The following is a 26,625-nucleotide window of genomic DNA, read 5'->3' on the forward strand; positions in this document are numbered from 1 at the left end:
TTTATCTCCACAGATAGGCTGAAGTGAAACGAGGTGCGGTGTAGGAGAATGACAGCTGAAATAGGAAAATGTCTCTTGTAATACCACAATGAACCACAGAGCAACAGCAGAACGCCATGGTCTCAAAAGTGACCATCATAATGGTCACTTTTGAACAATTTAATGGGAATATAAGATACCGCTACTGGAGTAGTGGAGAGTGATGCTTTATTAGCCACAAAAATGGGTGGGGCCATGGAGCCATTATGTGTGATTTTAAAAAATATGCCTGTTGTGCTGCTATTACATGGAGAGAAAGATTATTTTTAATGGAATGTAAAAATGATTGGCATTACAAAATTTTACATGGGTACCCGAAATTAGCTAAATTCAATATAGGTTTCATGAAGCCTTAGTCTTGCAACACCTCTTTACAGCAAATTAAGATTTATAATTAAATAGAATAATGTACTTGCTTTGCTTACCTTATGTACTTGTTATTTGGGGGGCTCATGCCTGGTGTTTTTTCTGTTTGCTCTGTCTCTTGCCCTGCTACTCCATGAAGTGTCTTTGTGACAGTTCTCTGTAAAAAGTGCTGTACAAAAACAACTGAATTGAATTGAAAGAGCGCAGAAAAACTCAAAAAACCAACTCTAATGTGTGATAGTGGATCACCTCATTATCAGAGGCCCTATTATTAAATATTTTCATCACAGATAATGATATGTCAATTGTCCCAATTTGTAAAGAAAATGTGAAAGGTGTGTCAATTGCCTTCCGGAAAATACCCACTTATCATAGAGAATTTACATTATATTATGGATTTAAAATGAAAATAATAATAATTCTCTTAATGTGAGGAAATGTTTAAAAAAGATATTCCTTTTCTAAAAGTCGTTCAGTCACAACACAAGGTAATGCAGATACATACATTGATATACTGGCAAAAAGTGCCTGTTAAGTATAATGGAGAAATCCTTTCTGGACTGGCTACATTGTGCAACCATCAGGTCAGCCACAATAGTAATTGTTTACTCTTTGTTTACTCTGTAGTGTTCAGCTCTGGTGATCGGTTAGCAGTAAATGTGAGGTGCCTGAGAGTGACAGTGGTAAATACATGAATCAGATGTAAAATTTCAAGTTTGTGGACCAAGTTACTTTCTCAGTCTCTGGCCCAGTACACTTAGTCACTGGTGAAATTTCAGTGAAAATGTTCAAGGACAAAATTATTTAAATATAAAATAAAAATTTTAAAAATTAAAAGAAATATATAAAATAAAAATGATATAAAATTAAAGATACAATCACGAAAACATTAAATAAAATAAAGGCACAAAATAAAAACATCCCTGTACACTCAAGCAGTTGATGAAGTTAAAATGAGCAAATAACTGGTTAAAATTCGTGGAATGTGTTTCAAAGATACTCTACTGAAATATTTGGGTGAATGTTTACTCATCCACTTAAGAATTTTGGTCATGTCACTGTTAAATAACATATCGCGAAGAGCGGAACTTCTCTGTTCCTCGCTTTGAAAACAAACCGGAACTTTAATAACGGAACTAGGGAAAAACAATACGTACAACCTCTCAACCAATATTAAATAGTCTCTGTGCGTTTTTTCGTTACAGACTTAGCGGAAGCTACACGAGAATCACATGATAAGCATTTTCTAACTGATAAACTAGTTACGTGGGGACTGTTACTTCTTACCTGTCCCCGTACACCAGGGAAGACTGAACTATGTGACTGGATCGCATTTAATTTGACCATTATAAAAAGCTGTTATACAGATAACTTCTAAAGAGCTAGCTAATTTCACATCTTGTACGTCGTGAAAGGATACATTGAGGGAGATGTTCGGGTCGTGTGATATAACGCTTTAGAGACTATGAATACCCCGTTTGTTTTCACTGCTGTTCTTAGTCTGGCTTGTTTTGTTATTAATACAGATATGGTAAGTATCAAGCTTGTTATGTCGGCTAGTTCAGTGTATGGTAAATCCAAGTTAGTTAGCTAACTCAATTCACTAACTTTTATTTGCTTAAGTTAATTATTAGTTAATTATTTGCAAAATGAAAAGAAAGTAGCTCCCTTTTACAAAAGCGTGGATTTGTTTTGAAATAAAAGTTAACTTGAAGTAACAACCTGCCAAATTCTTACATTGCAATTAGCAATTTTACTGTGAAAAAATTAGCATTGATCAAGCTAAAAAAAAAAGGTAATGATTCATAAGAAGTATTTTTAAGTTGAGTCAGTTTAAATCTATCAATTTTGTTAACATATTTTATTGATTTACATTGAGTTAACTTGTGAATCATTCCATCATCTGTTTTTTTTTTTTTTTTTTTTGATCAATGTTCAACTTTGTTCAGTGTAGGAAATTAAGATCACCTGATGAATACTGTCCAGATGCCTGTCCTGTTTTTGTTAATATGTTTGGTTGTAGTTCATTCATCTCTTATTCCCCTGGGGGATTATTGGTGCTGAATCAACTCTGAGTTCTTGTGTCAAATTGGGACCAAATGTACTCTACTAAAGGTGTTGTGAGAGTTGATTGTACACTGAACTTTTTGCTGTATTTGGTTGTGTTTTTCCTGTGGTCTCCAGGCATCCGGAGCCCCAAGTTTCTCTATAGACTACAAGAACAACTGCTTCCTGAAGGATGGTGCACCATTCCAATATGTCTCTGGCAGCATACACTACTCCCGTATTCCACGGGTCTACTGGAAGGACCGCCTGCTGAAGATGTACATGACTGGACTGAACGCCATTCAAATGTAGGCCCAAATCCAAATGCAGTTCTAATGTAAATTGCACATGTAATCGCACCTTATAAATGCATAATCACTTAAAATATTTGGACATCATATGTTATTTTCTTACCAGTTCTTTCTCACCTTCAACTGTATTGTTTTACAGACTAGCACAACTGTAGGGAAACAGTATTCTACAGCATTTGCCCTTTCTCCCTCTAGTTATGTGCCCTGGAACTACCACGAGACTGTGCAAGGCGTGTACAAATTCACTGGAGATCAAGACCTTGAACACTTCCTTGACCTGGCTAATGAGACAGGCCTTTTGGTCATCCTTCGGCCAGGACCCTACATCTGTGCAGAATGGGAGATGGTAAGATCTGCTGTAGACTTTGCACTTTCATACTGGCATACTGGCACACTTTCATGATTGCTTGATAGTATATACAGTAGCTGTGTCATCTAGCAAACTTGTTTTTATTGTAGCTTTTTATTATGTAAGGACTATATTGTGTGACACTCACTTTAGAGATCAGATGAGGAACTAGGTCACAGTTTAGTCATACCCAGTGGACTCATCATGAGAACATGAGAGTAGGGAGGAACCTTTGGAAAGAACTGCCAGCTTTTACACATCATCAAGGTCTGTGTTTCTCCTTTTGCCAGACAGGGGTCAAATATGGACCAGCAGAAAAAATTCCAAAATGATTCAGACATATAGACATTGGAATGTTGGAGTTAAAGACCTAGCCTCCTGCTTTTCCATTAAGGCCTCCTAAGTCTTTCACACACACACAATATTGAGTCTACTTTGAATGTCTCTTCCTCCAGGGTGGATTACCTGCCTGGCTGCTTCAGAAGCCTAATATCATTCTTCGCTCTGCTGATCCAGGTATAGTCCAAGCCCCTCCCGCACCATTCTAGGCCTTCCCCACAAAGCCAAAGCTCCTCCTCCACAAAACACAATCCCAAGCCACTCCCACACAGCCTAAACCTCATCCCACAAACCACAAGCTCCTTCCTCTATTGCCCAAGCCACTCCCATAAAGCCTAAACCTCACCCCACAAACCACAAGCCCCTCTCCACACAGGCCAGGCTCCTCTGATACAGCTCAACTTCCTTCCTGCAAAAGATGAAGTGCCTTCTCACACAGCTGTAGCTCTTTTGCGCGCTCCCAAACTCTTTCTTGCACAGACCAGGCCTGTCACTCACATCCTGTCACAAAAGCAGTTTTCTCGCCTGCATTTCCGCGATCCCTCGGCCTGTGTAGCAGCGTTCCCACACTGTCACATATAGCAAACAGGCAGCTGCTTCACCACTGATTACATGCTTATTGAGAAATATACAGTATATGGGGGGTATCTAGTTTTTGTAGTGGAATGTTTGCACTCAAAAATACATTGTTAAATTTGTGGATGACATCTGCTCATAGGTTTCTCGTGACCTGTTGACACACGATTTCCCCTTATTGTTGGTCTACATGTTTTTATTATATAGGTTGATTTTTTGTTTGTTTTGTGTGCATTTACTGGATTTATGGGTAAATTGCAAACTCTGAAGAATATATTGCACCTGTGTGCATTGTGCCAGGCGCCATGGGCTCCTTACTGAATCTGAAAGCGTGAGGGCCAAGTGGACAGGGGGTCTGGGGGTCTTCACGAGGAGAACCCCTTCACATGGCAGATTGTTTTCGGTTTTTGAGTTGATTTATGAATTCTATGAGCTGTTACGAACAATATTCTCTTCAATGGTTTAGATATCTCAATCACAGCCCAAGTTACGATGCTTTAAATTGAACAAGTCCAAAACTTAAAACTGAGAAAACAACATTCTGTTCTAATTCGATTCCATATGAAAACATCACCACACAGGATGGTTGCTTTGTAATAATAATTTCTTTGAATTATTTGTTGTATTTATATACTGTACAGGGCAGCAAATTTGTGAGGGTTGAAGAAGGTGACAGGCTCCAAAACGCACTACTACAAGGTTACAGTAGATTTTGGAACCTGTCACCTTCTTCAACCTAGGGTCACCATTCGAACGCAGGGAACTCAGAGTAACATATGGGGGAGGAGACCCACGGTTGGGTCTCCTCCCCCAGAAGGAAAATGGTGACCCTAGTAACAGGGAAGATAAATCTTGTCTGATAATCTTCAATAAGAGATTCCCTGTATCTGAGCATCATGATTGTAAATGAGTCAGTGAGGGAAATTGTGAATCAGACTGAGGAACCCACAGCTGGATACTGATTACACGGATTCATTGTTATTTTAAGTTGTTTGACATCCCAGTCTCTGTTTCCGCAGATTACCTGCAAGCAGTGAGCAACTGGCTGGCCGTGTTGTTGCCCAAGATCAGGCCACGGCTCTACAATAATGGGGGGAACATCATCAGTGTGCAGGTGAGAGGAACTCTGTGGATGGCTGTTGTACAGGAAAGAAAATCTCTGGGAGGAAACATTTTTAAAAATGGCTGTAAAATAGACAGGCGGTAGGTACACTAAGATAGAACTGAAAAATTGTCTTGGCTATGCAGCTAAGGAATATTACAGATAAAGGTAAAAACATACAGTGTGAGCACATAAGGGATACAGCTATACAGTAACACAAATGTAATACTATTATAATTCAATAAAATTCAGTGTGGTGTAAGAATATTACTTTCTGAAGTATTCAATTAAATTCACTAGATTCACAAAATTCTACTTTGATTCAATTGGTTAATTTTTTTGCGTCCCTAAAATGAGCTATGTATAAAACAGTCTGTAATTCCTACATGGATCACCCAGTATGGATGTAAATACCCTCACATTAGAGCTGACAGTCCACACTTTAACCTCATGCTCATGGCTTTATTTCATTTCTAATGTGCTGGAGTACAGAGCCAAAACAACAAAAAATCATGTCACTGTTCAGATACTTACACACTGCACTGTATATATAAATGCTTTAATTTCACTCATTATTTATTTTTAGTTGCTTTATTTCAGGATTTTTTCTGCCTTGAGAGGTGGGCGCCTCAATTGAATTTTATACTGCTTCCTCAAAATTCTGACCGACGTCAACATGAAAAAACATTATAAATGCATGTGTCACGCATGGTGGATTTTTATAACTGCTATGGCGGCATTACTCCGTTGTGGGGCTGTATCGTAATCAGCACACTGCACTAGGAAAGTCACTACTGAAGAACACAAAGCTACAGTGGCTGTATCGAGGTGTATGCACGGAGTGCATGATCAGATGTTACTCCGAGCTCCCTCATTTCAAAATCTGTGTTTTACACTGATGCACTTATGTTCTGATAACATTTTATGTCAAGAAATATCAACTCTCACAATAATAACACAATAGATTTATGTTGTTCATGATTTTATTAACAGTAACAGAAGCGGGGCGATACAGCAGAATTCGTGGGATTAAATAGGACACAAAAAATTGTTTAAAAAAAAAATATATTTATTTATTTCGTTTAGCCATCATTAAATGGCTGGGCAATGACGTGCCCATAGACTGTAGTGAAAATAGACATCGACATCACCCATCGATTCTCCGTGGGCTTGTGAAAAGTGTCCCACCGTGTTTTACAAATTGGAGCCAGAGACTGTGCAGTTGGGAAAAGGTCAAGTAATTGTCCCCCACCCAACAAAATCGGAGGTGGCTACACTACATTATTGGTGGGGGACAACATGTTTACAATTTGCTTGATTACTCACACTATCACCTCTGCCTCATTTTGAGCCAGGAAAAATCCTCTATTTCTTAAATAACTTATTCTCAGTTTGTGTTTACATACCTTAGTTTAACTTAACAACCAGAAGTCAAACCAGTGGTAATCAGGACCTCATTGGAATAACATTTCAAATCAGACCTGAGGGTGATGCACTATCTTTGCCCTTGTCCTCTTGTGAACTGTATTACTTTGTTCTGGCCCTTACCATAAACAATAGAATTTCCCACCTTGTATTCTTTAGAAAATAATGAATGCCCCTTTGTCTGATCTTTATAGCGTTTCAGTTTTTATCAAGGAGAGTGTGACTCATTTCCGTTTAATGCCTTTTTTGCATCAGTGATAATGAGGAGCTTGCTAAGGTGTAATTTTGTGTTGCTTCTGCTGCACTCCACTCCTACACGCTGCGTTCAGTCCCATTTGGTTGACTGAACAGCAAATAATGAACAGCAGTCAGGGCTCAGATAGATGGAAAATGTAGTTCCCTCCTTGATCTTTCCTCTGGTAATCAGGTGGAGAACGAGTATGGAAGCTATTTCGCCTGTGACTACAACTACATGCGGCACTTGCGCACGCTCTTCCGCTACTTCCTGGGAGAGGACGTAGTTCTCTTCACCACCGACGGGAACACGGACCGGGAGATGATCTGCGGGAGCCTGCAGGGCCTGTACGCCACCATAGACTTTGGGACAGGTACTGTACGAAGGAGGAGGGGACGGCGGGTCGCAGTGTCACTGTAGGAAGTTCAAATATTGAAAGATATAGATTGACTGGGAGTTTGTCAGACCTCGACTTGCCTGTATACAGGACTAAGTCACATTTTCACAAGCTGATTGGCTAATTAACATCTGAGAAACAACTATTTGATATCTAAGTCTGCTCATAATGAAAAGAAGGTGAAGCACAAGTCTTTCAGAGTTCAATAATAGCCAGCGTGCCCTTTATTAATATTGCAACCATAATGTGTTCTTCAACATCTTGCAAGAAATTTCTGTTATATTAAAATCCAGATTTTTTTCCATTCAGATTGTGTAGTGTAAATGGTGTTTGAGTCCGTTTCAGCTTTATGGTCAGGTGCACGTGACACCCATAACACCCGTCTATCTGCTCCCTCTTATTTTCTCCTCAGACACTAACATCAGCACAGCTTTCAATCGTCAACGGAGATTTGAACCAAGAGGTCCTCTGGTGAGTCATGTATTTCATGCATCATGTTCCAAAACGATATCGTCTGGCATTCTCTCACACGCGGCGTGTCTGGAACCGGTGTAATCTGTCTTCGTTACTTTTTGCAATTGTCCATCTGAATTCTTTTTTCTGTGAATTACCACTGAATTGGCCAGACATATTATGAGGGAAGATAAGCTCAATAGATAGATCCGGATGCCAGGGCATGCCTGACTGAGCTGTGTTGCAGGTGAACTCAGAGTTCTACACGGGCTGGCTGGATCACTGGGGAGACGAGCACGCCCAGGTGGACACTGAGAAAGTCTGCAAGATGCTGGGAGATATGCTGTCCATGGGTGCCAGTGTGAATATGTGAGTGACACCTTGCTCTGCTGGCTGAGGGTAACATCCGGGGGGGGGGGGGGGTGTAATAAGACAGGCATTATGAAGGAGTTTGTGTACTCTTGTTCTCAGATGGCGTTGGGGAGTATATCTTAGTCTTGGCCGTGTTCCCTTCACGAAAATTAACTGGAATATGCCAACTGTGGAATACTGTTCACATTGTTTGTTAACCAACTGATATATGCATCACAGTGAGGAAAACGTGTTAAATGTCATCTTCTGCTATAAAGCAATAACCGGCTAAATAGGCTACCAATAAACACAGCTGATGTAACTGGCAACGGGTATTCTGTTACTGTTCTTGAATGCCTGCTTATTCACTGCAGCCATTTGGCTTCAGGCATTCTCATTTGCAGACACAAAGTTTACGCATGGTTTCACAACACCTTAGACTGAACCTCATTGGGTCTCATCATTCTGCATTAATTCACACCTATATTTTGTGACCTGTGCTGTAACATCCACCATTATATTTGTATAAAGGCTGCAGCACGGTAAAAAAAACTGCACTTCTCTGTTTAGCAGGGAAAGCAGGCTATATTCAGCAGACATCCGCTGCGTAGTGGTTTTAGAGATGTGAAACCCCCCACAAATGACTTGTATGTTTAGAAAATATGAGAACGTGTAGATTAACAGGAAATGAACCGTAAGACTGAGCTGCAACGTAAGAGAAAGCTGCAGCTATTTCGGTGGTACAGTATATGTGAACACGTTTACGGAGGTACTGTTTGAGGAATAGCACCCACTTCCTCTGAAACATAATCTATACATACTGACTATTGTTCTCTCCCTCTAGGTACATGTTTGAAGGAGGAACAAACTTTGGCTATTGGAACGGTTTGTCAGCTTTTCATGAATGTACCTCTCCTCTTAATTGCATTCTTCTTAGCTACCAGTCACACCAAATGAAAGTATCATAAGTATCATTCAGTTATGTGGTAATGACTTGCAGGGAAGCAGAGACACATGCTAGGCTGCTCGTCTGACGTTTGATCACTTGACTGTTCAGGAGCTGACCATGACACAAGGTTCCGTTCAGTGGTGACCAGTTACGACTACAATGCCCCTCTGTCGGAGGCAGGAGACCCCACAGAAAAGCTGCTGGCCATCAGAGATGTTATAAAGAGAGTAAGTCTGAGAGAGTCCAAAGCTGCCCAACACAGATTCTGTAATACCTGAATTGATTTAATCCGAATTGACCACATTCTCAAATTACTGTTGTTCGAGCAGAAAATATTATTCAACTAAGGCATTCCACCCAGTTGTATGCTAAATACTACAAATATTTGTTGTTATTGTTGTTGTTTGTAATGTCCTTTTATCCAGTTCTACACGGTTCCTGAAGGCCCTATGCCCCCCGCCACCCCTAAGTTTGGCTATGGATTTGTCACTCTACAAAAGGTGCGTCCGTGTCCTCTCTCCTGTAATTGGCCCATTGATATCTAAACAGCCAATCATGCTGTGTATACAAACCTCCCCCCCTCTCTGTATAGTACAGTGTACTCTGTGATATTCGCTTAATTGAACTGCACTGTTTGCAGGTTTCCAATGTGAGCAGCCTGCTGGACAGGCTGTCACCCCAGGGCCCTGTCCAATCACAGCATCCCCTGACCTTTGAGGAGATAAAACAGGTAGGACCTTGTACACAGTGGCATTAGAGTGAGTATGTCCCCTGAGACAGGCCTGCTGCTCGGAGAAAACACTTAAATATTACACCTCACACACTGTTCTATAAACGGCATCACACATTCTATGGTAAAGAGCTCCCAGGTAGGACAAGATCAGAGTTTGGAAGCTACTTGGTATTTCACTGCTGTTGAGATTCTGGCCCCAGAAATGATGAGGTCTGCTTGACTAATTAAGCAAGATAGTATTGTCTGTATTGCATTGTTGTTGTTAATATTGTCTATATTGCATTGTTGTTGTTGTTAATATTGTCTGTATTGCATTGTTGTTGTTGTTAATATTGTGTGTATTGCAGTGTTGCGGTTAACGGTGTTTGTTTTGCAGTATTGCAGTTAATATGTGTATTGCATTGTTGTTGTTAATATTGTGTGTATTGCAGTGTTGTGGTTAATATTGTCTGTTTTGTAGTATTGGGAGTTAATATTTGTATGTATCGCAGGGTTGTGGTTAACATTGTCTCTGTTGCAGTACTGCGGTTAATATTGTCTGTTTTTCAGTATTATGGGTTCATACATTATCGGACCAAACTGCCCAGGACTCTCACAGAGCCGACACCCCTCCTCTCTCCACTGAACGGCGTCCATGACCGCGCATACGTCTCTGTCAACGGGGTAAGAGCACGACCAGAATCACCTAAACCAGCCTGGTTAGGTGATTTGGTCCTAACCAAACCTGACCCTGATGGAACAGTGCCAGGCATTCACAATGTTCAGAAACGAGTGCATTGGTAGATTTGCAGTCTTAAATATTCAGTGTCAGTAGTAATGTAAATGTCGTTTTTTGATGTTGCGTGTTTCAGACTGTAATCTCAGAAACGTGTGCCTCTGTGACCTAGGAGTACCAGGGTCTGCTGGAGAGGGACATCACCCTGGCGATGAAGGTGACGGGACAGGCCGGGGACCAGCTGGACATTCTGGTGGAGAACATGGGGAGGGTCAACTTTGGCACGAAGATCAATGACCACAAGGCACGTCTGATCTAAGCCTGCTCCTGCAGCACGCCCAGCACTGCACTGCCCTTTGATCAGACACACGGAGGTGGCATAAGCTTGTGTGACTCACAGATGCCAGTTGTGTATCCACGTACAATTTTTGTAAAACTGATTAGCTGTGTCCGTTCTGGTGTTCTTTCTGGTTTACAGTACAGAAAGGTACAAGCATGTCTGTTAGGCTCTCAGGTGCCGTACTGTGTATGCCTTTAAAAACCGACAGTAAAATATTAAAATCTGTTTAAATCTGAGAGCCAGTGCAGAGACCGAAGTACTGCAGTAATGTATGCCCACTTCTTTGTCCTTGTCAGCACACTGGCTGCTGTGTTATAGATCATTTGTAATTCTCCAATGACATCACTCTGGGAGGCCAGCGAAAAGAGCATTGCTATAGTGCAGTCTATTCTCAGCATCAGACCATATACATTATTATCATCCTAAACCTGCATCTCCTTAGGTGCACCAGGTATGTGAACAGAACCTTGCAGTAATATGCTTGTGATTAATCAACGAGTCACTGTGATTGGTTGATCCTGTCTCTAGGGCTTGGTGAGTGACCTCATTCTGGGCGAAGACGTCCTTACTGATTGGCTGATCTACTCCCTGGACATTGATGGGGCCATAGCCAATGGGTGGCCTCACTCAGGCCTTGAAAATGCCATTCCCAGCACTGCCAGCTCAGATGGACCCATGTTCTATATGGGAACACTGGATCCCACTGGCTTTGCTTGGGATACCTTCCTGAAGCTACACGGATGGACTAAGGTGAGTGAAACCATAGCAGGATACTCATTAGCAAACATAGAGGCCACAGAATAGCAGAAGCAGTGGTCTGTGGTGTAGCGATGTACTGACCACGTCAGAGCTAACTGTGTCCAGAGTGTAGCATCCTTCAGGGGAACTGGGTTACAGTGAGCAGTGTGACCGCAGTGTGACCAGGATGAGGGGAATGAGGTATTTCAATATGGGAGAAAATATGAAAAACTGAGGAATAAGAAATATGAAAATGAAAAGAATCAATCCAGAGTCCCATACGGCCCTTTCTAAGTGTCCTTATGACTGGACTGTCTGCAGTAGACAGAGCACAAACCAGATTATTTCCCCAGTGCCTGGATAGTCAGCTGAGTGAAGCAGGCAAAGCTCTCAGTGAAACAGAAACAAATATAGGACTGTAAATGGAAATCTGCTTTATTACATAAATACAGAGATTGCAGTGAGAAGAATGGACAGCTGTGGCATATGTAAGGCTTTTTTGGGGGGTTGGCTGTCTGATATGGGCCGGGGGGGGGGGCATTGGGGTGTCCCTGTCCTGCCCTACAAGGCTAACGCCGTGTCTCAATCTCGCATTCTCCCAGGGCCAGGTGTGGATTAATGGTGTGAACCTGGGCAGGTACTGGCCACAGAAAGGCCCCCAGCAGACTCTGTACGTCCCGGGGCCCGTGCTTAGCTCCTCCCAGCCCAACAACATCACGGTGCTGGAGCTGGAGAAAGCGCCGCACGAGCCCAGGGTTCTCTTCATGGACCGGGCACAGCTGAGCAACGCCACGGAGAAGCCCTGAGCCGGGGGCACCGCGGCGGAGCGCCTGCCAGTCAGGACCTGCTTCATTCCTGTCAGCCCGTCCCTCGAGGCCCTGTACTGCCGAGAGTCCAAACTGTATTCCCATCCTCAGCCAGTCAACCAGAACATGCTTCAGCATGTACCTTTCACCAACTGAAAAATCCAATTCGTCATTTCACCACCCAATCAGTGGCCACGTTTCCCTTAAAAGGATAGTTCACCTTCTGGAGTTTTTGATATTCTTTTACTTTTAGTGCTTAAGTTTTCCATTGGTCCAGACAATCTTTCTGTGTGATGGATATTTTAGATACAGACCTTACAAGTTACTGCTCCACTATAGGGACATTGGTGGGGTTTACGGTTGAAAGCAAGAAAATGCATTTAAACTGTTTGTACAGTGACATTACACCTCTGGAGGTTGTACATGTGTATATTACTTTTGTTCCTATCTTCATTTGAAACTGTCTCTGATGAAGCATGCAGCCATAGACCGTGACGCTCAAGGAAAGGCGTGGCCCGGCTTCCTGTATCAACGGTACTACCCGCGAGAGAAGCCCCTCAAAGCAACAGCAAATGAACAGAACCGAAAAGGGTTATTGCTAGTGCAATTCCAACTTACGGGGCAAAACTGACAAAAACATTGAGTCACTTTCACCAGCTATCTTAAGACAACCCAGATTTATTGAAATTGGGGCTCGATGTCCTCTGGATGTCTGCATGCCGGTTCAGCTGTCCTCTTTGACCTCTCAGCCTGTCAGTTGAAACTCCTCATCCGTAAATTCAGGCGCAAATAACTTTCAGAAATGTAACTGAAACTATCTTCCGTTTCATATTCTGAGAATAGTAGCTTCGGTTTCTATTTGTAAGAAGCTTTGCTAATGTCAGGCATGCAAGAACAAAGGCAAGAGCATACACAGCTTACAAACTGAGAAATACTGACACGAAATAGAAACATTTTTATGTTTACACTTGTGAATAAATGCTATAAAAAGTATGTGTTCGTATGTAGAGCCTTTGGAAACAATGTCACTGCACAAGCTGTTCTGGAGTTACTTTTGAGTTACATTGTCAATGCCCCTATGATTAGACACAGAAATTTCTGCGTCTAAAATATCCTTTAACACACACAAAAACCTTTGGGCCAATCAAAAACATACACTAGAACTATAACAACTTTTTTACTGACTGATGATTTATTCATTTCTTTTTTTATGAAAAGTGGTGTCATGATTTGCTCAAGCTTCACACAGTGTATTCAGTCATGACAATTACTTGGTCATAATTTTTTTTTTTTTTTTTTACATAACCAAGGACCAGGGTACTTAACATTGCATATTAAAACTGTCCATTTCCTTGCAGTACATTTTTATTGCTAACTTGGCTGAAATAACTTGAATGTTTTATATGCACAGTGCTCATTTCCATTAAGTCCCACAATATTGGAAATCAGCAGTCTAAAGGTGCATAAATTCAGACCAATGGAAATGTTGTGATGTCACTCTACCGTATGCAATAGTACCATAATATCCTGCTTCCGTTTAAGCAATGGGAATCTGTCTCTCACTATCTCCACTGCAACAGTTCCTGCGCTATGATGTACAGTTCCAGCTTTCAAACGTTTCAGTGTGAAAGAGGTGAAGGAAGGACGTCTGGTTTTCAGTTGATAGCTTAGGAAAAGAAAAGCCTCCACTCATAGGACCTGTGTTGAGATGTGATCAAATAAAGCCAGAGAGTTGGTGTGGTTCAGAGGTTTGCTGCCCAAGCAAATGCAGAATTTGTTCATATTGTAACTTTTCATGCCTTACATTAAAATGCACTATACCGAACCGTGATGCTCCACGTCCACTTATTTTAAGATGACATGCATGAAATACAAAATAACCAGGTGCTGAAATGTTCCTCTGAAGTTCTGCCACCTGCACCTCCACAGTCAGAGCACAGTGACTGAAGGACATGCGCTCTGATTTCATGCCTCGCCTACAGACTGGTCACTTTTGCCCCCTACAGGCCACACAGTGCTACATCACAGACCTAGTTCTGTCTGAGAGGTGAGCCTTAGTAGACTTTAGTAGACACTTTAGTAGAGTTGCTTACACAGATTAGTTTTTCGAACAATCCATTTATACACCAGGATATTTTACTGAAGCAATTCAGATAAAGTGCTTGCTCAAGGGTACAGCAGCTGTGCCTGGGCTGGGACTCAAACCTGCAAGCTTTTAGTTACACACCCAGTTCCTAAACCCTTAAACTATACACATTCCTCCACCATTATGTGCTTTCAAAAAGCAGGTTGCTTGATAGCAACTTAACTTTTAAAACACATAATGGCTTCGAAATTCACAGTTGAGATATTAAGGGGTGTAATTTATCTCCTAGTACAAAATATGAAACTCTCTTGGGCTTACGTTAACCACAGACCTTATTTTCCACAGAAATCTAAATCCCCAGGGGGAAAAAAGCATTGGAAATCTGCGAAGGGATCCCATGGCTGAAATATGCGAACTCCCTTCCGGGTTTTGGAACTACAAACTGTAACACTATTTGTGAGAGTGCAGACATCCACGGCTCTCCTCAGAAACACGTAGTGTCACCAGCTGCTTACTTACACACAGCAGACTACAGTTGAGCTCGCACAGGGCGGAGTCAGAGGAAGACCTGTTCACTGCTTTGACTGCAATCTACAGGCGCCCGATCAACCAGCGGGGGTCGCTAGATAGCAATGAACACGGAGCTCATCGCCAATTGCATGTCACCCTATGAAGCCACCAGCCACAGTCAGCACTGGCATGGTCCAGAGGCTGCAAGACTCATCCATGCACCACAGTGTAGTGCCTTAACCAAATGAGCTGTGCAGCAACCCAGGCCATATTCAATCTTTAATTGGTACTTGTAAAACATTTAATTCAAAATGGTAATCATTTCTGATTGTACAAATATTCATGTGGGGTTTTAAATCAAATGAAGTGGCAATTACACAAAACTGCAAAACATTATGTGGTTTGTGCACATTAAATGGTTTTCCATTATTTCCAAGTGCTGCAATCAACTAAAAGCATTCAGATTACAAGGTCAACATGTAAGTGGACACTGGTAATTACTATTTTTTATATGAATAAATATTACAATTAATTATAATAATAATTAATAATTATTATAATTGCATGCATTCCTGCAATTATTCTATTGCTGTAAACATTATAATACAGCTGGTCATGACACAACACAGTATCATGTGAAATGCAACATGCATGAGGCCAGAAGACCCTGCATGTACAAAATCATACTGAAATGTTAAATTAAACATAACATTATTAAGTCAGGAAACTACATTTCCCTGAGTATTACAGGCGGTAATGCTCATCCAGATTAACTGTCCATAGAGGGCAACAGGCAGGAGGTGAGGCAGTGGCAGTAGCAACAGGCCTCTCTCCTAACCAGACTGCTCTACATCTGGTGAGGTTCAGATATGAGAGGTCACGGCAGGACGTGAGAGGTCAAAGGTCACGGCTTGGTGTCGGAGGCCTTGGCCTTGCGGTGCAGCTGGACACAGCGGGGTGTGCAGAAAGAGAAGTGCAGGTACTCGAAGGGGATCTTCCCCAGCAGAGACTCTCCACACTGCCAGCACCGCCTGAGGCACAGAGAGAGAAAAGAAGAAGCGCTTCTTCACATTAGTCAAACAAACCACAAACGAACCACGTTTGACATGCGCTCGTCTGCAGCACAAAGGAAATGTGCACGTGCTGGAAAAGTGCACGTGCAAGATCTGAACCTGTCCTGCATATTTGATCTCAGCTAGATTTACAGTCAAGCTAATAAATCGGATGCTTTCCATGAAAATGTGCATAAACCGACTTCACGGTCAACCCTGCATGATCATTTGATAAATGAGGTCCATTACCTTGCATAAATACTGAACTGGAGATGAGTGGGGCATTGGGAGTGATAGTCATGATTCTGCACTACAGAAATACACAAGCAGATTCTGCCAGTAGTACCTGGTGTTGGTGAACTCCTTGGTTACCTGTGTTGTACTGATTGTAGTAGTACCTGGTGTTGGTGAACTCTGTCCCGGTGGAGCATTACCTGGTGTTGGTGAACCGTCGGTGAGCATCCTGTGTGCTGAACTCTGTCCTGAGTAGTACCTGTGTGGAACCTGTCCGGTGGAGCATTACCTGGTGTTGGTGAACCCTGTCCCGGTGGAGCATTACCTGGTGTTGGTGAACTCTGTCCTTGTGTAGTAGTACCTGGTGTTGGTGAACCCTGTCCCGGTGGAGCATTACCTGGTGTTGGTGAACCCTGTCCCGGTGGAGCATTACCTGGTGTTGGTGAACTCGGTCCCGGTGGAGACCATCTGCTGTGCCAATCTCTTCTCTGCAGCCAGGGCCCTCTGTGGCACAAGGTCATACAGGGTTGCAGAGGTCAGGTCAGAGGACAAACAGCGAGGGCACACCTCTGAAGCGAACACAAGCCCTCGCTCCACACAGCCGCTTCCGACCCGCCGCGCCCTACCTTTTCCCTGTCGCTGAGAGACGTGAACTTCCTCTGCTCCTCCAGCTCCGCCTCCTGCTTCTGCCTCTCCTCTTTCTGCTCCTTCTCTCGCTGCTTTCTGGCGACCTTTTGCGCGCGCCTCTTCTCGGCCTTCTTCAGCTCGATCTCCTCCGTCAGCGGCCCCGGGATCTGGAACGCACGGACGTACGCGCACGTTACATTACATTAAATGACATTTATTTGGCAGACATTTTTATCCAAAGCGACGTACAATAAGTGCATAAACCGTGGTGCCACATCTTGCCGTGGTGCCACAAGTCCTGAGAAATGAACCTTTGTATTTACCCTGAACATCCCAGAGGAATCTGATGCACTGATCATTCTACTGGGAATTTATGATTCCTGATGATTACACCAATTCAAGGGAAGTTCTTTCAGTGTTCTATTCTCATATATCAAAAACCAAGAAAGATGGTACAGTAGGCTGGCTACATCCCAAGTGTTCCAGAGAATCAAATAATATGAACTGGCCTCAATTAGTGATGATGAAAAATTATGTCTTATGAACCTGATACTGGGTAGAGCTAGAGCTTTCATTCACTGACTTTGAACCAAGAGGAAAAGTTTGCTATGAACAGAAAAATAGTGATTGGTTCAAACCAGTGAGCTAGTGTAAACACACGGTAGCTCCACCCAGTTTTGTTGTCATGGAGCCTCATTCTTTGATCACCAGCCTCAGTATCCCTGAAAAGGAAAATGCTGCCCAATGATCAGCTCTTTCAATCCCTGCCAACCTTTTTAAGCATAAAGTAGATTCTAACCCATGAACAGTTTCTACAGTAAGGCAGGGGTGACAACACAATGTAGGCTGGCTTATGATTCCACCTTAAAATCAGAAACCAATTTATACCCAATAAAATATGGAGATGAATTAAGTGTAATCAGCTGTTTTAATTGCTGTAGTGATGATGTAACAACGGAAATCAGAAAACCCCCTGACTTTCCGGAACACAAAGAGGCCTCCCCTGTTCAATGAGCATCATTTCTATAAAACATGGACAAGAAGCATCATAGGACGAATGGCCAATTCTCTCTCTGGCAAAAATTCTCTCTCTGGCAAAAAAAAAACCTTGTTCAAGCACTCAGCAGTATGTCTGTCAACATTTCTGTTCATTTCACTGATTGACAACTTTCAGTACTTCTATTTAAGTTTCCCTATTTAAGTTTCTATCTAAGTTGTCCTTCGAGGACCCTCGTGGGTTTTAAAGTAGCGCAGTGACCGTGGTGACGCCTCCTCTTTACTGCAGTGTCTGCGCTGTGCTACAGAGGCCGGCCTTCTTTATTCAGCGCAGTGTCAGGACGCAGGCTCACCTGCGTTTTGCTGTAGTCGTACTTATCGGGGTGCTCAGCCATGTACTTGCGGAAGACGTTCCTGGTGTCCTTGTCAGGTGCCACGGCGTAGGGCGTCTGTCCCTTAACAGCTCTGAACGCAGTGACCACAACACCCATGACTACAGTGCAGTTCATTAACACTTAAATAACAATTTATTATTCCCATCCTTCCTGCACTTCGGAAAGCATTTTTTCCAATAAAAAATGCAGGTATAAACCTGGGAGGTAAAAGCCTGTCTTTTTCTCTTTCTTACTGGATTTCCTTTTAAGCGACTATAATGTAATGTAATGCAATGGAATTAAATACATTTTTTATTATGGTGGAGGAGGGTGTTCCCTTAATTTTTGATTAAGCGGGTGAGTGTTCCCTATATACATTACATTACATACCTATCAGAATTAGGCAATACTTGCACAGATTAGATTTTTACATACAATCCTCATACACACCTGAATATTTACCAAAGAAATTTAGGTGAACTACCTTTCTCGAGGGTAAAACAGCATCACCCTGTCTGAGAACTGAACCCACAACCTTTGAGTTATAAACCCTGGACCCTGACCATTATACTACACTGCCGCCCCCCAGTGAATCCTGCATGTTTAATCACAGTAAGGGGGTGGGGGGTATTACCTGCACGCTGGGTCACAGCCTGCGTCCATCAGCAGCCTGACCACGCCCCGCTGAGCCGCGGCCGAAGCCACATGCAGGAGGGTGAACCCGGAGGAGTCCATCTCCCGGTTCAGGAAGGCGGGGGAAGGCGGACGCCCCCGGTCTTCGCCGTCGCGCCCCTCCTCGTCCCCGCGGCCCGGCGGCCGCAGGAGGCCGCGCAGGGCGTCCAGCTGCCCCGTCTTGCAGGCAGTGTAGACGGCGTCCAGCAGGCCGTACTCCCCGCGGTCCGCGCCCGCGTCTGGGAAGGGAAGCGGAGCCCCGGTTTGGTTACCCTTCCCCGTAGGGGGCGCTGCGGGGAGAGAGCGACGCCGCGGTCTCACCTTCCTCCGCGCGCTGCGTCTTTTTGGCCCTCCTGGGCCTCCGCTTCGCGCGCCTCTCCTCCTCGTCCGCGTGCCCCGCCCCGTTCTGGTCCGCGCCCTCCCTCGGCTCCTCCGGCTCTATGGGTACTGAACCACACAGACTCACGGTCACGGTCCAAAAAGTTACCCTGTGCCTTTTAGACGAGTGGGTGCAGTATAACAGCACCCAATTCAATTTTGACATGGACTGGATCAAATTAAAAACGGTTTAAATGCACTATTACTCAAAGAGTGACTTCATATTCGTTCAGACTACTCAAAAGGGTAGAGGAACGAAATGCGAAGTTTCAAGATGAGGATCAGTCAGAAATGATAAGTGCCAGTGGGACCACTGCAACATCAATGGCAGGAATTGATAATAGCCTGTTCAGGTCATACTACGCCTGACAATCAACAGCTGAAAATCTCTAGGGAGTCCTAACACTCGATGAACACAAGGCCCCTGGATTTTTTTATTTGAAACGTTACTTGGAGCATCTGATGCTACTACGTTTTGGGTTACCTTCCGCCCCTCTGTGTCCCTCTTTTTTCTTCCTCCGGCGCCTCCTGCTGGGGTGGACCTCGAACTCGCGGAGCTCCAGAGTGTCCAGAGTCACCTCGACCTCCACCAGCTCCACGTCCCCCTCGTCTGTGCTCCCGTCCTCCTGCGGCTCTCCCTCCTCCGCTGCCACAGGGGGCGCTGTGGGAAGCGAGGAACATAACGCATAAAGAAGAAGGGCCCGGCGTTGCCTCATTGTGTCATGTGTGCAGAGGAAAATGAGAAGCACTGAATCCTGTGAAGCAGTGAGGCAACACTGGATTCTGAACATTCTGAATCTGACTGAATCGTATTTAAATCTGCCATATAGGGCATATACAAAGTACTCCATTACGTCTTCACTATATTTTCCATAATTTGACTTTAAAATTATGAAAAATATGTGAGAGAATGAGGGACTGCTGTACGGCTCACCAGTTACAGGAGCAGGGCTGGTGTCTGCTGCTCCTTCTGGTCTACTGGGCTTCTTTCTCCATGCTTTCTTTGAAGGGCAGAAGATGCTGGAGACATCAGTGTCTTTCCCTAAAGGAGACAAATGATAATGCTCAGTAAACACATGGCACCCCTCCACCTATAGACCACGAGGGCACTCCAATCTGTGATGATTGGGAGGGTAAGGTAGACTCGGCGTACCGTAGATGTGTAGTGTGGAGAGGGTCGCGTGCACCCTTACGACCTCCCGAAAAGTGGCCCGGCGGGTGGCGAAAGGCAAGGTGCGAACGCGGGGGTCGTTCTTGTCGAGGGGGGCCGCCCGCCCCCCGAAGAAGATGCTGCGGTTGTAGCTGGGGGCGCGGAGGAAGATCACACTCGCCTCCTTCAGGTGCTCGGACCAACTCTCCAGCAGGTCCTGCACATCCTGGGACAGACAGGGGAAAGGACGGATTCTCTGATTTGCACTCTTTCAATATTCATTCATTAAAATCACTTAGCAGACGTTCTCAACCTGAGCGACCTACAGTAGTGATGACATCAGTGTTATTGTCAGGAAGACCAAACTGTGGTATCACCAAAAAGGCAAAGATTTATAATCAGTAAGTGTAAATGTAAGTCTAAAAGCTTAACAAACAACAGTTTGTAGTGTAACAAGGCATGACAAGACAGATAATCTTTACACAGCTATAACTCCAGAGAAAGAATTATCCAGAGAAAATTATCTACCAATGGACTTTCACACAAAACTCATGGTTACTGTATTTCATTTATAGGGCATTGTATATAATAAATAAACCAGCATTTGAAAAGCAATTTTAAAATACCAATAGCATTTAATGAAGTATTTGAGAATCCTTCAAATGCAAAACATTTGTTAGAAAATTTTTCATATTCAAATACAATTATATATAAAATACTATTTTATTTTACTGAGGTCAGCCAAATACTAACCCCTGCTCTCACAAACACCTGTACACCTGCAGAAAACATCTGTAGAAATGCATGTTTGACCAAAAAACATTTTATATACCTAGCTGCTAGTACAAGTATCTACTTTTTGTGCCTTTAGAATGAACGGGGGAGTCAATGTCATTTCTAATACTGCTTCTTTCCCCGAACTTTGATTCAGAGCATTAAAGGGACCCCACAAATACCACTAAACATTTCCCGAAGGTTCATTAACACTCTTTCCAGCTGAACATCCCTAGCCTACACAGAAAAGAACAACAAACGTTTTTAAAAATCACGTAATGACTCAGCAAGCGAGGGCTGATGCAAGCAATTGTTCAGCGTCAGGTGTTCCGTAAAGAGGAGGCTCTGCGGGTAACGGCTAGCGCCTTCCCTACCTTAACCAGCATAGCCTCATTGTAGCGCCGCAGCGTCGCGCCGGCAGACTTGGGCGCGTTGCCGCGGCTCTGGGAGTCCCGCAGCCCCTGAGCCGTGCCCCGCTTGGCCCGCACCGTGTACCGGTGAAACGTCTTGTGCTGCAGGACCTCTTTCCTGCGTCGGCATGGGAGTAGCATTTAACACATTCGAATGTAACATTATTGACTAAATAAAATGAATTCCAGTACCAACACAATGTAGATTTAACACACACTTGAGGTCTCCACACAGGCGGTGAGCCAGGTTTGGCATTTAGAGGAACAACATATCCGCTCACCCCTGAAAAACCGCTCCTGCAAAGTGTCCCCCTCCAGTCATCAAAACGACCCACACAGACTTGTTACTGAAACTCAGCAGGGTAGGAACCAGGTCCTCCACCTCCTCCATCTGCAGGACAGGCAGAGAGATGAGGCGTTAATCTCCACGCACTGGATGAAAGCAGTGCCACCCACACAGAACCGACAACAACAGTTTGCACGGTAAATTACAGCATTTCATATGAAATGCGTAGCAATGTTTTTTTGCAAGTATTTCATTTAGTCTGTGTGTAAAATGAACTCTCAACAACACAGTTTTTTACGCACAGAAATTTCCAAAAATAATTACAATGCGAATTGATTTCAAAAATCTATTTGCAATTTGCCTGCTGCAATTTATTATTTGGCCAACTGAATGTGACATAAATTGTTTTCCAATTCAGCATTGCAGCCAAACAAGTATGGATATTTAATCTGAGCATATTGCATATTCTCTTTCTGTCAGAACTGTAAAATTACCTCATTTTCAGCCTTTTTTATATTTAAAGTCATGCGATCCTCCTGATGCTGTACTGTTTTGTACCTTACAATTGCAGTACGATTACAGTAAACCGTCTTGGAAGCTCATTAGGGTATCATGTTATTTCTCTCAGTTGGCTTTTAAAATCAGGCCTGACATCATGTATGTTTACCCTCAATAAATACTATTTTTAAAATCCTCAAGCCACTTCTAAATAAAAAATGGCAAATATCTAGCAAGCTGAAACAGCTTTACCTGACTAAGTGAACGGAGATACACAAAGCCTCTTGCTGTTGTTTAGAACTGGTTCCGTTGTGCCAGACTCGGCTAAACTGATTGTTGAAAAGCTTGTCATTTTTTTTGGGGCTTTTTCAGCTTTATTAGACAGGATAGTGTAGAGAGACAGGAAGAACTAGGAGGAGAGAGAGGGAGAGACATGCGAAGGTCGGCGGTCGGACTCGAACCGCCAACGTCGCGGCTCGCAATGAGCATGTGGAAAGCACTCTATGGGCTACGCCACTGGAGGCCCCTGTCATTTTTTTTTTTTAAACTGCATTGATTGTGTAATGACTGAGTTGCAAACGCTGATTAAATACCATCTATTTCCATCTCTGAGATTATAGCGAATTGTACAGTGAGTTATGAAACGTATAACTAAAACTACGAAAATGAGCAAATGATTGCCTTTAGGACCATACTGGACATACTTTCCTTTCCTTTAAGTCATTTAACAATGACCATTCAAAGCCACATGCACTTCCCAGGGCTTCTATATTTAAGATGAAACCCACCTTCTTATTCTGCAGGACACAGCGATACACAGACAGGAACTTTCCCTGAGCATTCTGGAAGACCACCCTGGGGCTCAGGCGGCTGAGGGGCTCCTCCATTTTAACAGGGCTCTCAGTCCCACCAGAGGCCGGGTCCTCAACACCATGGGAACACCGATCGCTGCCCGAATCCGTGTCCTCGGAGTCTGAGCCTGAGATGCTGGACATATCACCTGCACAGAAAGCAGCATACTGTATGTTGGCCTTCAGCAAGAATTCACGAACGAGGAAATAAACAGGCGTTAACCTAACCTACAGTACTCTCTTCTGAACTCCAGAATACGAATCTCACTTAATGGCTCCCGTTACTATTTTTCGCGGTTTCCTGCCTCCTAATGCTTGGGTCTCACCTGCTCCCGTCTTCCTCTCAAACTCCTCAGCCGTGGCCGGGCTTCGCCCCACCAGCCTCTGTCTCAGGTTGAAGCGGTGCCAGTCCAGTTTGTAGTGCTCTGTCTGCCGAAACCAGAAGATCAGGTGGGTCAGGCGGCCAAATGCCTCGGCAACTTATTACTGACACGCACGAGTGGATGAACGAGCGACAGGGGCCCTCAAAAAATATTAGAACGGGATTTTCTGGGGTGCCCATTATAGGATCTTTCCATCTGGCCCACAATCCCCGGTGGATTGGCACCCCTATGAGTGAAAGCGTGCGCGCGCGCACACACACACACACACACACACACAGAGGCACGCACACACAGGCGCACGCACACGCACACACACGCACACACACACACAGGCACACATGGGCATCTTCCCTCTAGTTTGTCGTACTCAGAACCCCACTGCCCACCATTCAATACCCAATCCATCCTTGTTAAACTGTTGGAAAGTACAGGCATCAAATAATTAGCTTCATTTTTAGAATTGAGGCCAGTACCATTTCTCTGACAAAAGTAGTAAGAATGCACCCCCCATAAACAGGTGCTCATTAAAGGTCCATTCATCAAAGTGGGAAAAGTCAACATCGCACACTTCTCTCCATGCAGCTAAAAACATTTTTTGGCGCCAGCATAGGATCTACTGTAATCTTTGTAAGATTATCTTAATGTGAGTTCCAAGATGTGCAAAACAAACCAAATCTGTCATCGTGCTACGTACTAGTAGGATACTGTAGGATACTCTTTCATCAATCTTGAGATTGTTTGTATGTCAATTTTTAACATCCTCCACGCTTATTTAGTAATGATCACTAACTGGATGATTTTACTCTCTTTCACTGATAAATACCTCATAAATTGTCCCTTATTTGCCTGTGCTGAATGGTGAAAGTCTGAATTTAGCAACCGATCTATAGGGGCACCTGGAGAGTAACTGATGAAGTCAAGGTTGTCGGTCACATGCTTGAGATTAACTCTGGGCCCTAATTATGACAGACACAGCCGGTGGAGATTCTGGTACACCCACCTGCTCTTCACGGCTGTCAAAGGGGCACTGGCAGGCTGAACAAAACATCCTGTCTGAGACCTCCCCAACAGGAACACCCTCTGCCTTCTTTTCATCCAAATGACTCTTTTCCCAGAGAAAGTCCCCCACATCTAAGTTGCACAGAAATACAAAGGAAAGAAATGCCTTTTGGAGTTTGAACCTTATACATTACTGCAGCAGCACAGTAAAAATATGCTCAGTCCATAGATATCTGCGTTCAAAACTGCAGCTGCAATTTGCAGGCGTCTACAGTACGCCAGGTCATAAATGAAACAACGGGTTCGTATCAATTGACTCGCTCAAACCTTCATTATTAGATGTACTGTCGTCAGGTAGGGGTGGCTCCTGGACAGCAAGAATCTCTCGAATCCCCTCTAGCAGTGACTGGTCTTGAAGGCAATCGAACAGGGTGCAGTATTCTGGAACTGCTGTCATGATGAACTGAAACAGAATCTCTTTGGTCATGCATTGATAAAACGAGGAAAACGAGATTATCTGTGAAAATTTCATACAGTGAGCACCATAATTCATTGGACAGTGGCACATTTTTTGTTATTTTGGTTCTGTACTCTAGCACTTTGAGTTTGAAAGGGTAAAATGACAATGAGGTTGAAGTGCAGACTGTCAGCTTTAATTTGAGGGTATTTTCATCCATATCGGATGAACCGTTTAGAAATGACAGCACCTTTTGTACATGATCCCCCCCATTTTCGGGCATCAAAAATATTGGACAGTTTAACATAATGTAGAATAAAGTAATCATTTTTAATATTTGGTCGCCTATCCTTTGCCTGCAATGACTGCTTGAAGTCTATTATGGTGCTCACTGTATATGTCCCACAGCCGGGGGCAGCTTGTGACACTCAAATTTCAACATATTCATTCCCGATTGACCAAGCAGCCAACTGGCTAGCTTCAGCTATACAAATTCATAGGGTTTGTTAGGCGTATGTTATATTTAACTGGAGGCTAAACAACGTAAAAGTTAAGAATACTATTTAAAAGAACCTAAGACATGTCACGTGTCTGCCAATAACGTCGCCACTACCTAGCTGGTCTAGTTGGCTTATAGATGAAGCAAGGGCTTGATATGCAACGTGATTATCAGTTTGAGAAATGTAACAACGGCTGGACTGCGCTTAAATCGCAAAATGCAAGCTAGCAGCTATGCTACCCAACATTATAAATCCATCCAACGTTAGCGCCAGCTGGATAGCACGTTAATTTCATCACAAAATATATAGCAAATGTCAATTAATGTTACCTCTACTGCCACGAGGTTGCTGAAGTCCTATCCCAGCTAATAGTTTGAGTTTGCACAGAGGTTTTAGACACGCTTGTTACGATGTTCGTAACTTTGAGAAGTCAAAGGTACTGAGCTGGTCAAGTTAGACTTCCACAAAAACTGCAAGCTGGCAGTGGTGACAGAAATATCTCTACTACTAAAAACAGACATCTGCCTATCTATACTTCCGTGAAGCCAGAAGAAAGTTTCTGGCAACAATTAGGCACTTCCGGTAATGTGATTTCAAAATAAAAGTACCTTGAATGGGTGTTTCGTGTAATGTGTATTCAGAAAAATGCTTACTAAATATTAAGTATTAAATCATTAATAAACAAGATATGTTTCATTTACATGTCACCAATTGAATATGTTTATTATATTAAGTCTAATTAACAAGGTTAATCATGACAGTGAAATAGTTTGCTTGATGTAACCTTATAAAAATGAAAGACTAATACCAGATCTTGTAGTGGGCAGTATGAGAACTTGGCCGCTTTCAATACAGAAAAGCAAATAATCAACTAAATGACACAGCTATGCTCAATATCATAGTATTTTATTTATTTAACATTTTTTAGATTCTTTGTACAAAACTCTTTAGAAAATATTTTGCATTCATAAGATCAGTTTTAAAGACAGTCTAGTATGATACGCTAACACTGTTACAGCAAAAATAAAGTAGGCATTGAGAAGGTTGCTGAAAACGAGAATTCATAGCACCTATGAAAACGGAGGTTATTAAGAGAGCAAAGGCACTGGCAACGATTT

The 26,625-nt window shown here is 43.2% G+C and overlaps 2 protein-coding genes across 8 annotated transcripts; one reads left to right on the plus strand and one right to left on the minus strand.

Annotated features, from left to right (window-relative positions):
* The first annotated feature begins 1,615 nt into the window (after window positions 1-1,615).
* glb1l (galactosidase, beta 1-like) lies at window positions 1,616-14,095 on the plus strand. Its single transcript, XM_064327511.1, has 16 exons — window positions 1,616-1,936; window positions 2,590-2,759; window positions 2,958-3,108; window positions 3,567-3,627; window positions 5,046-5,140; window positions 6,981-7,161; window positions 7,598-7,656; window positions 7,886-8,007; window positions 8,834-8,874; window positions 9,047-9,165; window positions 9,364-9,438; window positions 9,579-9,668; window positions 10,221-10,334; window positions 10,559-10,690; window positions 11,255-11,476; window positions 12,067-14,095. Exons 1-16 carry the CDS (start codon window positions 1,871-1,873, stop codon window positions 12,268-12,270), a joined length of 1,902 nt encoding a protein of 633 aa, XP_064183581.1. The 5' UTR covers window positions 1,616-1,870; the 3' UTR covers window positions 12,271-14,095.
* ankzf1 (ankyrin repeat and zinc finger peptidyl tRNA hydrolase 1) lies at window positions 12,699-26,077 on the minus strand. 7 transcript variants are annotated; one of them, XR_010329016.1, is made up of 17 exons: window positions 25,837-26,077; window positions 24,878-25,013; window positions 24,552-24,682; window positions 23,495-23,597; window positions 23,106-23,317; window positions 21,815-21,924; window positions 21,498-21,651; window positions 20,353-20,575; window positions 20,134-20,241; window positions 19,684-19,860; window positions 19,143-19,268; window positions 18,784-19,060; window positions 18,129-18,240; window positions 16,779-16,946; window positions 16,423-16,656; window positions 16,265-16,281; window positions 12,699-15,897 (listed from the first exon to the last, which is right to left on the minus strand). XR_010329016.1 is itself a non-coding variant. In XM_064327510.1 (16 exons), the coding sequence occupies exons 2-16, from the start codon at window positions 25,005-25,007 to the stop codon at window positions 15,771-15,773; spliced, it is 2,229 nt and encodes a 742-aa protein (XP_064183580.1). In that variant the 5' UTR covers window positions 25,008-25,013; window positions 25,837-26,077; the 3' UTR covers window positions 12,699-15,770. The 7 variants fall into 7 exon arrangements, 1 of the variants encoding a protein (XP_064183580.1); XR_010329018.1 differs by lacking the exon at window positions 16,265-16,281 and adding an exon at window positions 16,168-16,264 and having other exon boundaries at window positions 15,773-15,897; window positions 16,514-16,656; XR_010329017.1 differs by lacking the exon at window positions 16,265-16,281 and adding an exon at window positions 16,168-16,264 and having other exon boundaries at window positions 15,773-15,897; window positions 16,478-16,656.
* Window positions 26,078-26,625: the final 548 nt, after the last annotated feature.

This window comes from Anguilla rostrata, chromosome 3, assembly GCF_018555375.3.
Source record: "Anguilla rostrata isolate EN2019 chromosome 3, ASM1855537v3, whole genome shotgun sequence".
Taxonomy (NCBI): domain Eukaryota; kingdom Metazoa; phylum Chordata; class Actinopteri; order Anguilliformes; family Anguillidae; genus Anguilla; species Anguilla rostrata.